General features: G+C 35.7%; 1 protein-coding gene across 1 annotated transcript; it reads right to left on the bottom strand.

Annotated features, from left to right (window-relative positions):
• Positions 1-159: 159 nt before the first annotated feature.
• LOC306875954 (cilia- and flagella-associated protein 91-like) lies at positions 160-14,413 on the bottom strand. The gene is made up of 17 exons (XM_079426786.1): positions 14,065-14,413; positions 13,887-13,963; positions 12,008-12,165; positions 11,154-11,225; positions 10,954-11,010; positions 10,635-10,819; positions 10,278-10,455; positions 9,583-9,740; positions 7,868-8,050; positions 7,045-7,178; positions 6,836-6,949; positions 6,430-6,501; positions 6,204-6,350; positions 4,566-4,787; positions 4,160-4,308; positions 3,070-3,161; positions 160-609 (listed from the first exon to the last, which is right to left on the bottom strand). Exons 1-17 carry the CDS (start codon positions 14,222-14,224, stop codon positions 356-358), a joined length of 2,412 nt encoding a protein of 803 aa, XP_079282912.1. The 5' UTR covers positions 14,225-14,413; the 3' UTR covers positions 160-355.
• Between the last annotated feature and the right edge of the window lie 1,532 nt (positions 14,414-15,945).

Below are 15,945 nucleotides of genomic sequence, written 5' to 3'. Positions count from 1 at the left end.
TAGGCCTATACTTGAAATTGTTTCAAATGATGGTCTTTTATGTGTTTTTCGCATATAAATGAAAATGAAAAAGTCTTTGCTTTTAAGCTATGCCTTACTTTGAGTAATCTACAGACTTTGATGTGTACCATTATTAATGGCAAAAAGTGGTTGCTTGCTGAGAATTTAAATGCTGGTTTTATTGCATAACCATTAACTTTGGACTCTCGCTGTTCCTTCAAAGTTCATTCACTCTTTCTGTCTGTACAAGTACGGCAGGGAAAATCAAGTCAGCTATTATGACAACAAATACAAACAGTTAATAAGACTATTGTAAAGGTCACAAATTTAATGTTTTGAATTACTGCTCATGGGCTTAATCTGCATGTTTTCCATTCCCATTGGGAGCGTCTGCTGTTGGATCACTGGTCAGATTGTTTTGTGCTGGTCCAGGGTCTCTTGGGGTCACAGTTCTGGGAACAGCCTCCTCTACTTGGCTGAGTGTGTCATTCAGGACGGCTGAGGAGGCTCTGTCTGATGGAGATTGGGGCTGGGAGACCACAGAAGATCCAGGGCTGCTACTGATGATTGAACGAGCTGCTTGCAGATGCCTTCTCTGGCTCTGGCGAACTAAAAGAGAATGAGCGAAGAGTACATTTTTAGAGTGGTTTTCAATTGGTGGGTCAATGTTGGGTTATATGTCTGTTCTGAGTAGCAAGGCAAAGCCTGAAAAACCACTTACAAATGGAAAAATGTGGAAATTGATATTATAAACGTGAAAATTGATATGCATGGAGACTTGGGGCACTTAAGGATTCAGAGAAAAGTCTGCTTTGTTTCTAAGCTACACAGTTAGGTTGTTGGCAAAAACAAAAAGATACTTATTATAGTGCCACCTAGAGTAGAGTTCTAGTTGTCACTTGATGAAAGGTGCCAAATTAGCCAACATGCACAGGTTGTGTAACATGCCCTCATCCTCAAACCATGAACAAAGGTTAAAGAAAATACAATTCAGGTTTATTTGCAATGAAGACAGCTTATGGCACAAAACTGTTTGTGTGAAGAATTACTGGTTGCAGAAATTAATATAATTATAATTGTTTATGCATATAAAATATTTACTATATTTTCTTATATATAAAAATAATTAATCAAAATTAATTCCAGTATTTGATTTTAGGGACATTTTGTATACATTTGTACAATAAACCATTTTTGTACTGTGTTGGGTCACCACTTGCAAAGCCAGCTGAGAACCAATAGTAGATCACTTCAAAATTTTGATGACATCTAAAAACTGTCAAGTGGTTTCAAGTAAAAGTCAGGCTCACAACAGAGTGTGTGTTATGACAGTTCACATTTGATCTGTTTTTGATAATGGCACTTGTCTTTCCTGCTGAACAAAGAAATGTCACATGGGAAGCGATATTATTAAAAGTGTAACTTAATGATTCATACCCGCCAGGATCTTAGTGGGAGACTCTGATAACTGTCACTGCTTTCACCAGCACAATTCATCAAATTTATTTTTCCACAACGATCCACAATTATTTAGAAGAACACTTGTTCCTTTCTGATCATTAATGCTGCTTTTTGTTCTTTATGGAGGTTGACAGTCACGGGTCACAATCCGCTTTTAATGAATGGAAAAATAACATCACAAAGCATTGTAGGACATGCAGTGAGTAAATAAATAATAGAAAGTTAATTTTTTGGTGACCTATCCCCCAAAAAATCATTAATTTAAATTTTGTTGTATGTAGAAATTCATGTGGTTAAAGTCACCTGAGCAAGCTGTAGAGTTGAAACAGATATACTGCATTTATATGAACAGGGTCTTTATTACACAGAGGCAAATAATGTGGAAATGGGGAATTAAAAACAGACCATGGCAAATAGTGAGGATAATTCATTAAATATATAACACGGGCCACGTGACTCCCACTGTGATACATACACACATCAAACTCACAGGTCATTAAAAAGTCAAGCTTAACAAATAGGTCATACTTTTTAGCATTGAAAAGACCTGCACGAGGCTTTTCAAATCATTTAAGACATTAGTAGAACGCACTACATACAGCAGAAAGATGTTTGCAATGTCACTATATATAAAAACTGAATGTTGAACTAGCCTAAAAATTGAACTAGGCTTTTTTCTCTATGTTTATGTGGTCTGTAACCTCATAAACCACATGCTTTTATGCACAACCAGCTTTTGTGACACTCTTATATGTCTCAGTAATGGAAAAAAAGAGTTATCATCGATCATCATGTCACTCAATGGTGAAATGCTAAATGCAATGTATTTGTGTGTGTGTGTGTATATATACACACACACACACACACACACATACATACACATATATATATATATAAATGCCCTCTGAAATTTTCATCTAAAAATCTAAAATGAGCATTTTTATCAGACTCCTAATTTCAGTAATTTTACTCTAATGGATATATATATATTAGTGCTGTCATACGATTAATCGCAATTAATCGCATCCAAAATAAAAGTTTTTGTTTACATAATATATGTGTGTGTACTGTGTATATTTATTATGTATATATAAATTCACACACATACAGTATATATTTTGAAAATATTACCATGTATACATTTATAATCATATAATTGATATTATATATAAATATTTTGAATATATAAATATAACATATATTTCTTAAAAACATACATGCCTTATTTTGGATGCGATTAATCGCAATTAATCATTTGACAGCTCTAATACATATATGTATGTATATATATATATATATATATTTGTAGGTTGACTTTTCCAAACTGTTGCCCTGAATATAGTACATATTATACATAGTACATATATAGTACAAGTTAATTTTTTTGTCCTTTGGAGCTTGACGATCTTAGTAAGCATCTCCTTTCATTGTATCTATAAGAGCAACATGGTACATTCTGCTCCTTACATTCCTTTGTGTTTCAAAGAAAAACAACATTATACTTCTTATAAATGGCACAAGGTTACGTAGATAACGTTAAGGACTAACTTGGCTTAAACTGCAATAGCTTGTTATTTTACTGATTATCTGCCTGATTGAATAACTCACCTCTTTCTCTGACTGCAATCTTCTGGACCTCAGGAATGAGGAATCTGTAGACGAGTTCTGCCACAATCTCTTCAGACTGCTGACTGTCCCTCCTGCACGTATACACAGATCATAAAAAGACACAACACAGACCGATTAGAACAGATTGATTCTGTTTGTGACAAAGGAAATGCTCTAAAACAGGCAATGCTGGCAGTCTCGCTGAAGGACACATACAGTAACAATGATCTTTGTAACTTGATCATACAATGTTTATTAGATTAGCGATATGCCTGCAAATACGCAGTATCTGATTCTGGTGACTTCCTGTCACATCTGACATCCATCACTTATTATTTATTGAGGGAAAGAATATACAGTATAGACACAGATTTCATTCATATTTTATATATCTTAGGCTGTAACTGTGTTTCTCTGCATTTTGCCTTGCAGGATATGGAAGTTCAAATATTGAGTTTTTAAACAGGCAGAGCACAATGGGTGGAAGTCGTCCTGTAGACAAATCTAAGCATGTATTTGTATATTTTATTTTCAAGACCTTCTGAAAGCGAAAGAGAGTCATCTTATGTACACCTAACATGTATTATTTTATCGGATTTTACTATTTTATCAAGGTCTTTATTTTATATGCAGACCTTGAGCCAAAAACTCCACAAAACACCAATGACTTGTATAGACACTATACGGACAAAAGTGTTGGGACACCTCCTTCTTTAGAACAGAAAAAGGCACTAACAAAGATGGAAACATAATTCATGTATTTAAAAATTGTATTTCCATCTCTGTTGCAGCAGTTTTGGACGTGTCTAAAATGACAGTACCCTTATGTACAAGTCATTGGTGTTTGGTGATGAGTTTTTTGCTCATGGTCTGCATTTAATGTCACACCAGAGGAGTTCAGCTGGGATCAGGACTTGGCTTTCTGCAGACCAGTCAAGTTCTTCCACACTGACTGAATCAATCATGTCTTTTTGAACCGTGTCTTATACACAGAGACACTGTCATGTGAGAATAGAAAAGGGTCCTGTCCAAACTGTTGCTATAAAATTAGAAGCACACAATATTCGAATATTCGAGACCAGGAACGTACATCTCCTCCATGGCATACGTGATGTTGTTCAGCTCCTCAGCCTTGCGATGAATCTCCTCTCTGGCCTGAGCATCAGCTGTCTGATTAATGGAGCCCAGGATGACATCCTCCAGGTACATGTCTACTGTGTCCTGATGTATATTGACCACCTGATACCAAATGATATACAGATAGACAAGAGATCTCAGATAGAAAAGGAAGATTGCAAAGACGCTGGTTGCTGTACAAGAGGAAATTTTACACAATATGTCTTGGGTACACATTTTAAAAAAAAAAGTCTTTACTGTCAATTTTGGTCAATTTAACATATTCATTGCTGCATAAAATGATTAAAATCCTCAAACTTTTGAATGGTAGTGTATGATTTTGTTAGGCAGAGATTATTGTGAATGGATATTCTAGTAACCTGTTTAAATATCTCATCCTCCTCTCTGCGTCTTCTTTCCTCGATCTGCCGCCTTCCACTCTCTTCAGCCTCACGAATACGACGGTCTCTCTCAGCCAATAGGGTAAAGGCATGGATTCGTCTTTCCTCCTGCAGCCGGACCAACTCTTTAGATAGAAAGTCCAGCATGTCCACTATCACTCCCCCAGACAGGCCAGATATATAGGACTCAATCTGAGACACCTGAGAGAAAGGCAGTGGGAGAAGGAATAAAAAGAGTCAGTTTAGTACATGAGATATTATAGCTCATTATAGTTCATTCTTACATTGTTTTGTTCATTGACTTTATTTTTTTTTTTAATTAGACCACAAACAGGCTCATACCATATTTTATTAGTTTTCTTTTTTTTTTTTGGTTCTGAGGCAATAATGTTTTTAATGGTTTTTTATGTTAAATAAGATTTAAAAAATGTATAGTCTCTCCCTTTAAGCATTGCTTCTTCCTTTTAAGTGAAATATATGCTATGCTGCACTTTTTTATATATAAGTTATCAAATAATTAAACAAATAGTTTACCCCAAATTTTTTAATTTATCATTACATCACTTGCTCACCAGAGGATGCTCTGCAGTGAATGGGTGCCATCAGAATGAGAGTCCAAACAGCTAATAAAAACATCACAATAATCCACAAGACTCCAGGCCATCAATTAATGTCTTCTGAGGTGAAAACCTGTGTGTTTGTAAGAAGCTAATCTTAAAAAGTATCAAAACCTCAAACCATTGGTTCCGGCTAAAATTTGAGTCTTCCGTCCATAATATTGCTTTCTCAAGTGAAAAAAGGCATCTCGTCTGAATCACGAGAGAAATATTAAGAGAACAAGCACCTAGTGAAACCGGTAAAAAAAAAAAAAAAAAAGGTTCTAAGCAAATATGTGGATTGATTTTGGTGTGGACATGGACTTTTTTCACTGTAAAACTGGAGAATTTGATTTATGGATAAGCGACTCATATTTTGGGTACAGTTTATATAGTATAAATGCCTTAATGATGGATTTGCTTTTTTTTTTTTTTTACAGAAACAGCTTTTCAATTCAAAGGATGTTAATTGAAGGACAGGAATCGTGTGGATTACTGTGAGATTTTTATCGGATGTTTGGACTCTCATTCTGACGGCACCCATTCACTTCATAAGTGATGTAATGCTAAATTTCTCTGCATCTGTTCGAATGAAGAAACAAACTCACCTACATCTAGAATGGCCTAAGGGTGAGTACATTTTCAGCAGATTTTAATTTTTGTGTGAACTATTCCTTTAATAATTAAAATATGCTTTGTTAAAAATAGCTTACATTATTTTTATAATTTTTCACTGGGTGAAGGTTTTGAATTCTAAAAAAAATTACAGAAAAAAATATGAAAATGTTTTCATTGTACATGTTTCATTTCAAAACAGGAAAATGCGACTCTTCAGAATGTGACCCATGCTGAGAAGCCCAGAAAAGATCAGCGGTACATGCCAAAGCAGAGCTGATGTTGTGAATGCCGAAAAAACTATTTTGATTGTACTGAGATAAGTATGTAGTTGTATCAGTCAAAGTTCACATGCTACAGCAAGTGCTTATTTTCATATCTTACACATTTACATCTCCGGTCTTACTCTTTCAGACTGGATGACTGTCTGTCTCTGCAGGGCGAGTGTGACCAGTTTTTCCGCCTCCTTCTTGTCCTGTTCCTCCTTCTGCAGTGCATGGGTGGTGCGCAGTTCTTGGATCAGTTCCAAGCGTTTCTCTTTTCCCTCGAACATCTGCCATCCATCAGACGTCATTATCCATTCACATCGATGACATCAGTTAGAAAAGCATGCTCCGCCCACTGAGCCTTACCTGATTCTGCACGGATCTTCCTCTCAGCACTTTCTGAAGAAAGATAATAGCCAGTTCCCTTTCCTCATCTCCCTGTTATAGACATAACATCCATATCTCAGAATGAAAAGAATTACAAATGTAATGTCAGATGTATTGTCGTCTGGGTTGTGTCTTCTTTAGTATCTTTATCTTTGCAGGCAATTTTTGCTGACTCTATCAGAAAGTTCTGCAACCAATTTGGGGTCATGACCCACTAGCTGAAAACCACTAGATTAGAGAATCACAAAGGTGTGCTTATAACTACAGGCTGCCCAGACCGCCCCTATACAGGCACGTTTTGACTTACAAACCACACACCTTCTCATCAAAAGCCAGATCTTAGAAGGAAGACCTGAACTGTCTACAACATGAATGCGGGCTGTACCTCTGGGGGGTCTTCCACTGCAGGGGTTGGAGGTCGTGGAGCAGGTTTTTCTGTCTTAAAGAGGAACCGCAAAGGCTTTTTTTCCACCACACGGCCCTTTTCCTCCTTCAGAGCCTAGTGGGAAAGGAGAGCTCAGGGGGATATCTGTCACTTCATACACCTCCTCCCACAATCTGGTTAAGTGTGAAAAGCACCCAGCTGCTCTTTACCTGATGAGTCTTCATGAGCTCTAGTTCTCTGCGGGCTGAGCGTGTGATGAAGCCTTTAGTCACTTTAGGTCTTGGCACTTTGATTTGAGGCTCCATGACAGATGGAGAAAGACCTGCCTCCAGCTCTAACAGACCTGAGAAACACAGAGATGTCACTGCAGGCCTTTAGCACATCAGTAGTGATTCAAATAGATTTAGATAAAAAGGTTGTGCTTGTAAAATAACTTATTTGAAAGGAAATCTCTATAATATTCTAATTACAAGCGATTTTTAAACCCCAATTCTTTGGGGTTCACTTAATCTTTGATTAATAAGCAGAATGATTTGATTTAGAAGAATAAGGGAAAAAAGTCAAATATTATTTTCTTCTTTAAAATGTTTAAAATATAATATAATAAAAATTATAAGAATTAAAATAAATTAACCAAAATATTTAATAAAATTTGCAGACAAAATATTTGTTTTCAGGAAAGATTAAAATGACTATATAAACACTGGATTTGTGTACATTTATAAATTTATCAACATTTACTTTTTTTTTTAAATGGTAAAAAAAATCAAAAATGTTATTCATATCGCACACCTCTCCTCAAACTCCATGATCTGATTTCAGAAGTAGAATAGGGTAATTGATTTTTATGGATAATATTTTAAAAAATATAATAAACAAATTAAGATTATCAGAATATATTGAACAAAATAAAAATTTTATTTGCATTAAGTTAATATTTATAAAATAAAATTAATAAAAAATAATTGACTATAAACTTTACTGTATCCTGAATGGTCATAAGGAAAACTACTTCTGTAAACAGAAGCAGACCTTCGTATGTTTTGAGAAAGTGACTCTTGACCACGTTGCGGTTGGAATTTCGGTCAGGGATCTGGCCAATCTGCGCCCGAGGTGCATATGTCTGAAACCCATAATCTGAGTAATCCTTTATAATGTCACGTCTCTCCAGCTTTCCCTCCACATTCCTCCGTTTGGCCAGCAGCTTCCGCAACGCTTTGAAAAAACAGGAAAATGATTAATAAAATGTTGTCAGTTTGTAATAAATGCTTATTATTTCATAAATCAGGATAATCCGACTTAAACATGTAATGTGGTTTAAACACAAATGTCCTGACAGCTCTTAAAACAAGCTATGCTTTAGTTCAAGATTTGAATACGTAATTTTGTAAGAACGATGGCTTTTTATCATGCCTCACAAAAAATCCTTTTCCTTTTCTGTGTAAATGTGCTAAAGTGAGTCATCAACATTTTTGGTCTGAAGTGAAAGATTGGAAATGTATATATATATATATATATGCTAAAGGTTATTCTGTCAATGTTTCATATTATACTAACATATGATCAGCTAAAGACAAAATGAAGGTAAACTTATTTCCCCCCATTTAATATGACCATGCAAATAATAATAATATTATTTATAAAATACAATTAAGAAATATATTATGATTGCAATGAAACTATTACACTGCAAATAAAAAAATAAAATAAAATTATTATTATTACTATTTTATTTTACAGAACAACAGTAAAATTACAATAATGATATTCTTTTTTATGTTAACCTATAGAGATTATATTTTCATGGAAAACTGATGCATGGGAGACTTTAAACCTTCTCTTATGTCAAGAAGATATATAGAACATTCTCCCAACATTTTAGGGAAGGACATTTGGGAAGTGTTTGAAACACTGAAAACTCTGGATCATAAGCTGCTCGCGTATAAATGAAAACAATGCCACACTCACTCAATCACATGCAGCACATCAGACTACATAGTTAGCCTATGTAATTAAATTGCAACCTTTGGCATTTGATAATCATACCAGTTACCAAGTAAAACGTACTGTTTCATGTACTTGCCAATGCTGATTTTTGCTCATATTTTGCTCTTGCCGGTGTTAATTTTAGACCCTAGCTGAGATGCTAAGGATGTTTACCAAACAAACACTAGATGGCACTGCTTACTCATGCAGCGCTGTCAGAAGTTATGGTATTTATACATGCATTTTAAAAGGATAGTTCACCCAAAAATGAACTTTAATTCATTACTCACCCTCATGTCGTTCTTCGTAAAATTACGGATGAACCCCTGATGTCACATGGATTATTTTAACAATCTCCTTGCTATGTTTCAGGCCCTTGATCTTGTAAGGACCCTTGCTGTCTATGGAGGGACTCAGAGCTCTCAGATTCCATCAAAAATATCTTTATTTGTGTTCCGAAGATGAACGGAGGTCTTACAGGTTTGAAACGACATCAGGGTGAGTAATTAATTACATAATTTTCATTTTTGGGTGAACTAACCCTTTAAATGTATTTGATGTGAGTCAAAAATTTTCACGAAATTTGTACAAATACAGTAAAATCACATCCTTGTCACATCTACAGTACATGGTCTAAAAGCAAACACACACTTTCTAAAAGCAACAAAACGTCAATTCTGATTTCATGATTACTGACATAAACGGAACGGGTCCTTTTAAGCGCAACGTAAATATGATGATTTATCTGACTGTGGCCTCACAAACAATGTAGTCATTGCGTATTTTCTTAATCCGTGCCTCCTTCTCTAGCTGGTGCTGGGAAAAGCTCACGTCCAGTCGATTCATCTTGACCTCCTCCTGCTTCTCCTCCCTTTGACGCAGAAGCTGCACCAGCAGGGTCAGCCGTGCCTCCTGCAGCCTAAGAAAACACAAACAACCACAGTCAACATGAATATGTTTGTGCATTGCAGTAGTAAATTTAAGAATATTTTTTTAGACTCTTAAGGGGCTGTTCACAAAGAATGTGTTTATCCATTCCAGTGCACTCTTTTTCCATTGATTTTCTATGTAAACACGTGCTATACGAAAATCTATGTTCAATTTTTTCAAAATCTATTTTCAACTTTTATACACAGCACAGCTCATTAATGTCAGTTCCAAAACAGTGGACCAATCAGAAGACCTGGGAGGCGGGGCAAGTTTTGTGAGCTTTTGTTTACAGTAGCAAGTAAACTTGTTTTATTTGACGGCAACCTGGCAGAGACATTCTGTGCAGTGCTTTTTAAAAAAAAAAAATTCCCAAGCGTTTTTAGTGTGAACAGCCCCTTAGACTAATATCCACCTTATCCAGCTACAAAGTATCTTGTTACGGTGTGAGAAACCACTGCAAATAATGTGTGAGTGAACTGCCCAAATTAATCAAACTTGGAAAACTATTCCAATAAGCAGTGCTCACTTCTCTATCTCCTTCTCTCTGAATGTCCACTCCTTCCTCTCCATCTCCTCCATCATCCTTCCCCTCTTGTTCAGCTGAGAGACGTCGTTCAGCGGGGGCAGAGTTGCCTCCCAAGCTCTCTTCACTCTTGCCCTCTCAATCATCTCTACTTCTGCCAACCCTGCAGGCAGCCCACGGCCTGAAAACAACCACTGTTAGTCCCGAAACATCTCTCAGCAAATGTGTAAACACAAACGCTTGAAGCTACACATGCGAAGGTTTGTGCAACATTATCTCATTGTCGACCTGCATTAGATTATATTAGGCACTGGTGAAAGGCAAGTATTATTTATGATTATTATATTACATGCTGTTTACCCCATGTGAGTGTGGCCAGTGTGAGCAGCTCAGGGGGGGCTGTCCCAGGACGAACCGCATAGTCTGGAGTGAAGGGGTCCGTTTGTGTCTCACTCTCCCGATAATCAGTCTGAACTCCCACGCTCCGCTGGAACGGAGTGGGGGACCGTTTTCCATCTCCATCCGAAGCAGAAAGGAGGTCGGATCTGTGAGATAAATAGTGGAGAGACAGATGTATAGAAAGATAGTAAGAGAGTCCAGTTTTTGGTAGATCATAGGCACCGAATAAATAGCTCTATTAACAGAGCAAGGCTGAAGTGGCAAGCACCATTTGACTTACTTTGGCAAAGCAAATACAACATCAGGAGGAATCTGTTGAGTGAAAGGAATAAGAGGACTGACAGAAAGAAAAAGGTAGAAAAAAGAGGGAAAGTGAAAGAGAAAAACATTATTCTTATTTGTACACTTTGACTGTTAAAAAAAACTATTCTAAAAATGTTTAGCTATTGTCATTCACAATTATTTCTCTATATGTCCTACCGTTTGAAAAACTTCCAGTGGTCCATTCCTGTCACATCTGCATGGTTTGGTCTATGTATCTGAGACACATACCTTTCACAGACACAGAATTTTAAAGGATGAATAATTCATATTGACAAATAAAGTATACACTATCACTCAAAAGTTTGGGCTCAGTATGTATTACAGGACGTATTACATTGATCTAATGTGATAGTAAAGACGTTTATAATTTTACAAAAGACCTCTATTTCAAATAAATGCTGTTATTTTGAATTTTCAATTCATCAAAGAATCCTGAAAAATAAAACATACCACTGTTTCCACAAAAATATCAAACAGCTCAAATGTTTTCAACAGTCATCATAAGAAGAAATGTTTCTTGAGCACCAAATCAGCATATTATAATTATTTGACACTGACGACTGGAGTAATGATGCTAAAAATTCAGCTTTGCATCACAGGAATAAATTACATTTGAAGATATATACACAAAACACTAACTTACGTTGTAGTAATTCACAGTATTACTGTTTACTGCATTTTTTTTTCAGCCTTGCATGGTGCAGAGAGCAAGAGACTCTTTTCAAAACATTAGAAAACCTTACTGACCCTAAACTTTTGAACAGTAGTGTATATAAATTTTGAGCACTGCAAAAGAACATTAAAATATCCCAAAAAAGATATAAAACAGCTCAGACGTTTGGTGAATAATACTGTATGTGTAGGAAATGTGCTTATAAAATGCAAAATGTCACAAAAAGTCACAATGCAAAAAAAAGATGAAAAAAATAGATTTATTTTCTTCATGCAACCGGTCTGAAATCCTATTTATAAAGGACTATTGTCTTGTGTATAGAGTGGGTGAATCTTACCCCGTCAGTCGCTGCAAGGCCTGTCTCTTCTGCTCTGCAAAGCCCCGCCAACGCCGATCAATGAACGCAGGCACAGGGTCAGTGGCTTCAAGGCGTAAGGTGAAACGGGGGTGATGTGGCAGATTACTAAACATGGAGTTAAATTCTGGGACCTTCCGCTGACAGAGACAAAACACAACTGTTTTTGGTGCATTTATAATGTTTGAAGTACAGAACGAAACTTTACTTTTAATAAAAGGATACTTTCAGTTTCGGTTTTCATACAGTAAACTTTTATTTCCAAAGATCAGGGACAATGAAACCAAAATGGTAATTTCAGATTTTTTTAATAACTGAATTACACAATTCAGTGCACAACACAGTCATTCTCAATGACTCACTGAGAACTGTAACTAAGCTTAGCAAAAATTTCAACCTTATCATTTCTTTGCCATATGTGGCATTAATTATTTTCAAATAAATGTTTTTGTGTTCACTAGCACTATCCTGAGGATACAAAGGGCATTTTGTGGCCATGAGATGAGAGACAGAGTCAAAGAAGAATTTGTTCAGCTCTAAATTTCTCATAATTTTAATATCTCACTGATGGCCAGACTGTCCTACACAAGAGATAATTCGTAATGTGATAATGAATGGCTGTACATTGTCCTGAGAGATTAACAAATAGGCTGCCACGGACAATATAGCTCACTGTTTAGCGGTCAGAATGCGATGACTGACCAATCAGAATCAAGTATTTCAGAGAGCCCTGTAATTACTCAAAATTACCTCATCAGCAGGGTACTCCATTTTATGTTTCAATTACCTAGAACAATTTAGCAGTTCAGACTTGCAGCATTTTAGCCATTTGCCACCCAAACAGCTGTAGACCTATTTAACCAGCGTGAGGCCTTTTAGCTGTAATATGAATAAATTCCTCCAAGAAAGTAAAAACTAAATAGCCAACATGCCGTTCATTTTCTGTATATCCAAAAAAGGATTAAATACTGAGATATTCGCAATTTGGATAAAAAAAAGTTTTGGGTACGCATTAAATTAATTGCAAGTATTATGTTTTTTACTCGCTTGTAAAAATGCATTTTTAGATTGGAATCATGCTACATGTGGATTGAAAACTGTGCATTATGTTTATATTAATTTAATAATCTTTTGTCATGATTTAAAGAAGTACAGTACACTTATTTTTCTGTGATGACTAACATACTAAAGCACATGTAAAGTACTGGATTATCATTTTAACTGTTGTGCGTTTTTCAATATTATATTTAAAGTGATATATTTTAAATATACTACAATGCAACTACAGATATGAAATGCCCGATATATTTAAATATAAAAGTATATTTTAGTTTAACATAAATGCTTGCCAGTAAATCTGGCAATACACTATTTCAAAGACACTAGAAGTAATTATGTCCTTTTTATTTCTTTTTGAAGTAAATCATTTCTGTAACAAGTACTATTTTTAGAATAGATATGCTAAATTGTATGTCCTTTTCACAAGGGCAGGCTTTAATGAGACTATTTCAACATTGACAAAACATGCATCTTTTAAGCTTGTTATTTAAATTCAATCGAAATGTGCTACATATACTGTTAGTCCTGTTTTAGCTGAATGTGTTTTCTCTCTGCCCAATCAAAGTCAGAGTTCATCGAACTTGAACTTCAGTTCGCAGTGGGAAACGAGATTGTGCCTGCGTCCCAATGTGCATACTATCCATCCTAAATTCTGAGATATTAGTCATTTTCAGTAGTATTTAGGCCAGATGTTTACGTGGAAGGACTCAATAGCCGCATAAATCTGCAAAACCCGTAACATTATTAGCACTGTGCTGTGCTAGTGTTTGTAGCTGTTTACTTTTTGGGTCTCTCAGCTTACCACTCGATCCATTGAGGCATGAGCTCGAAGGGTTTCCCTGGCGTGATCCACATCAGCTGATAATGTGTATACAGGGTCTAAAGCAGCACCAACACCCACAGGTTAATACAACAGCCTCTTATAACATCCGAATATATTATTTGGTCAAATAGGCCATCGATTTGCAGCTGTAACTCACCGTACAAATAATCATATGTCCTCTGCTGTCTGAATCCCCTACTGCCCTCATTTTTCTTCTGAAGTGTGTGTGTCACAGAGACGCTCATGTCTGCTTGTAACAGGTGTGTGTTTTGGTTGTGAGAGATTGGGGTGATGGTTACCATGGAGATCGCAAACATCTCTACCGCTATCAAAACAAAGCCACGACATCCTCCGAACCGTCATTCATTTCCAAAAATTGTTGTTTTTCCGGTCTGATATTTTTTATTAATGTATTAATTCGCAATTAACATACGCTTTATATAAACACGTGGATGTAGACAGACGTTTGGAGGCCAGCGTGTCCCGAACTTGAGTTCAATTCTGGTATTCAGTGCCTTAAAATATCTAATGTAAAGCTGCCTTAGATTTCAGATGATTTTTCTTAAAACATTTAGCATTTTAAGCCATAATATCAATATTACCGTATGTCCTCTGGATTGTTTATCCTATTTTTCATGATTTTTCACTTTTTCTTTCCTTTTTTTCTTCCAAATTTTGAGATTGTAACACTTCTCTCTACTGTAGCCTACATTTATTATTATTATTATTATTACATTTATTTTAGCATTTATAATTAAGGTTTTTTAATTATATGGTCATCAGCTGATTTTTCTTTTAATTAGTCATATATTAGTGATTAGTGAATATAGCAAACTTTTTTTCTGTTATTGAACATCTGCATTTGAGGAGGATCACATGCGAGTTTATGAACATCCATAAACTAAAAACAGAGTTCACAATGTTATTTTGTAATATAATCAACACAATATGTTATAATATAAGCAATTTCACATTCACATTCGTGCAGTGAATATCAGCAGCCTTGCGCCGGTGGCTGATATCATGCCAACATTAGCTATAACAGCACTCTTGCTTGTGTAATATTGCTTAAATATGACATATAATCTAATTATTTTACAAAATGACATTCTAAACTCAGTTTTAGGTAGTCTTTCATCCTAGGGGTGATATCTGAGTTTAAAAAACAGCTTGCAGTGCACGTTTCTTGTCAACAGAGGACACCAAAACATATCGAGGCCTTAAATTGCATTTTAGCTTTATGAAGATTTGACATTCTAATTTGTCCTGTTTTCTGGATGTGACAGTGTGTTTCTGTGACATCCTACTGTAGTATTTTTGTCAATGTGATGAAGTTAAACTTTCTGCATATGAGTCTTAAATCATGCTGTCGGAATCATACTGAAGTTGCTAACATTTATAGGCTATATATCTTGATTCAGAGGAAACCTTTAGGTTGTTTGTCATGTAGTTCAGGAGACTTGAACCTTCTGTTCACTGTAATAGTAATGTGTTAGAAGGTTAAAATGTTTATAGCGGAGTACAGTTTGTTACATTGTTGATATCTCTTATAATACTATAGTATGTAGTATTAATACTATAGTATATAATATCCATAGATGAGATTCACACCATTGATCTACTTTGTGTTTTTATGGGAACACCCTCAATTTTATAACACATCCTCAAACATAGTGAACTCAATGACTTATTATTATTATGAGACAATTTCAGAATAATCTCTGGTATGAGAACAATAAACGTGTGGTCGTTTTTTTAACAGCATGTGGTTAGGTTAGCCTCCAACTGCTTCCAACCACTGGTGGTAGAGATGTGTTAACTCTAATGGAGGCAATTTTCAGTTCTCGTGATAAGCAGAGACGCAGAGAGGTGGTGAGATACATGCTCACACATTCGCACAACCGAAAGTACCTCTTGCTCCTCCATTACACTGCATTTCACCGCAGATGATCTGATTTGCCGTAAATGACACCGACTTCACAGTAACATTTTAGTGGATTGTTTGTTTGTGGCTTGCATTCTTAGGTTTGCACACATT

This window comes from Barbus barbus (assembly GCF_936440315.1).
Source record: "Barbus barbus genome assembly, chromosome: 10".
Classification (NCBI taxonomy): domain Eukaryota; kingdom Metazoa; phylum Chordata; class Actinopteri; order Cypriniformes; family Cyprinidae; genus Barbus; species Barbus barbus.
This window is presented reverse-complemented; position numbering and strand designations above follow the sequence as displayed.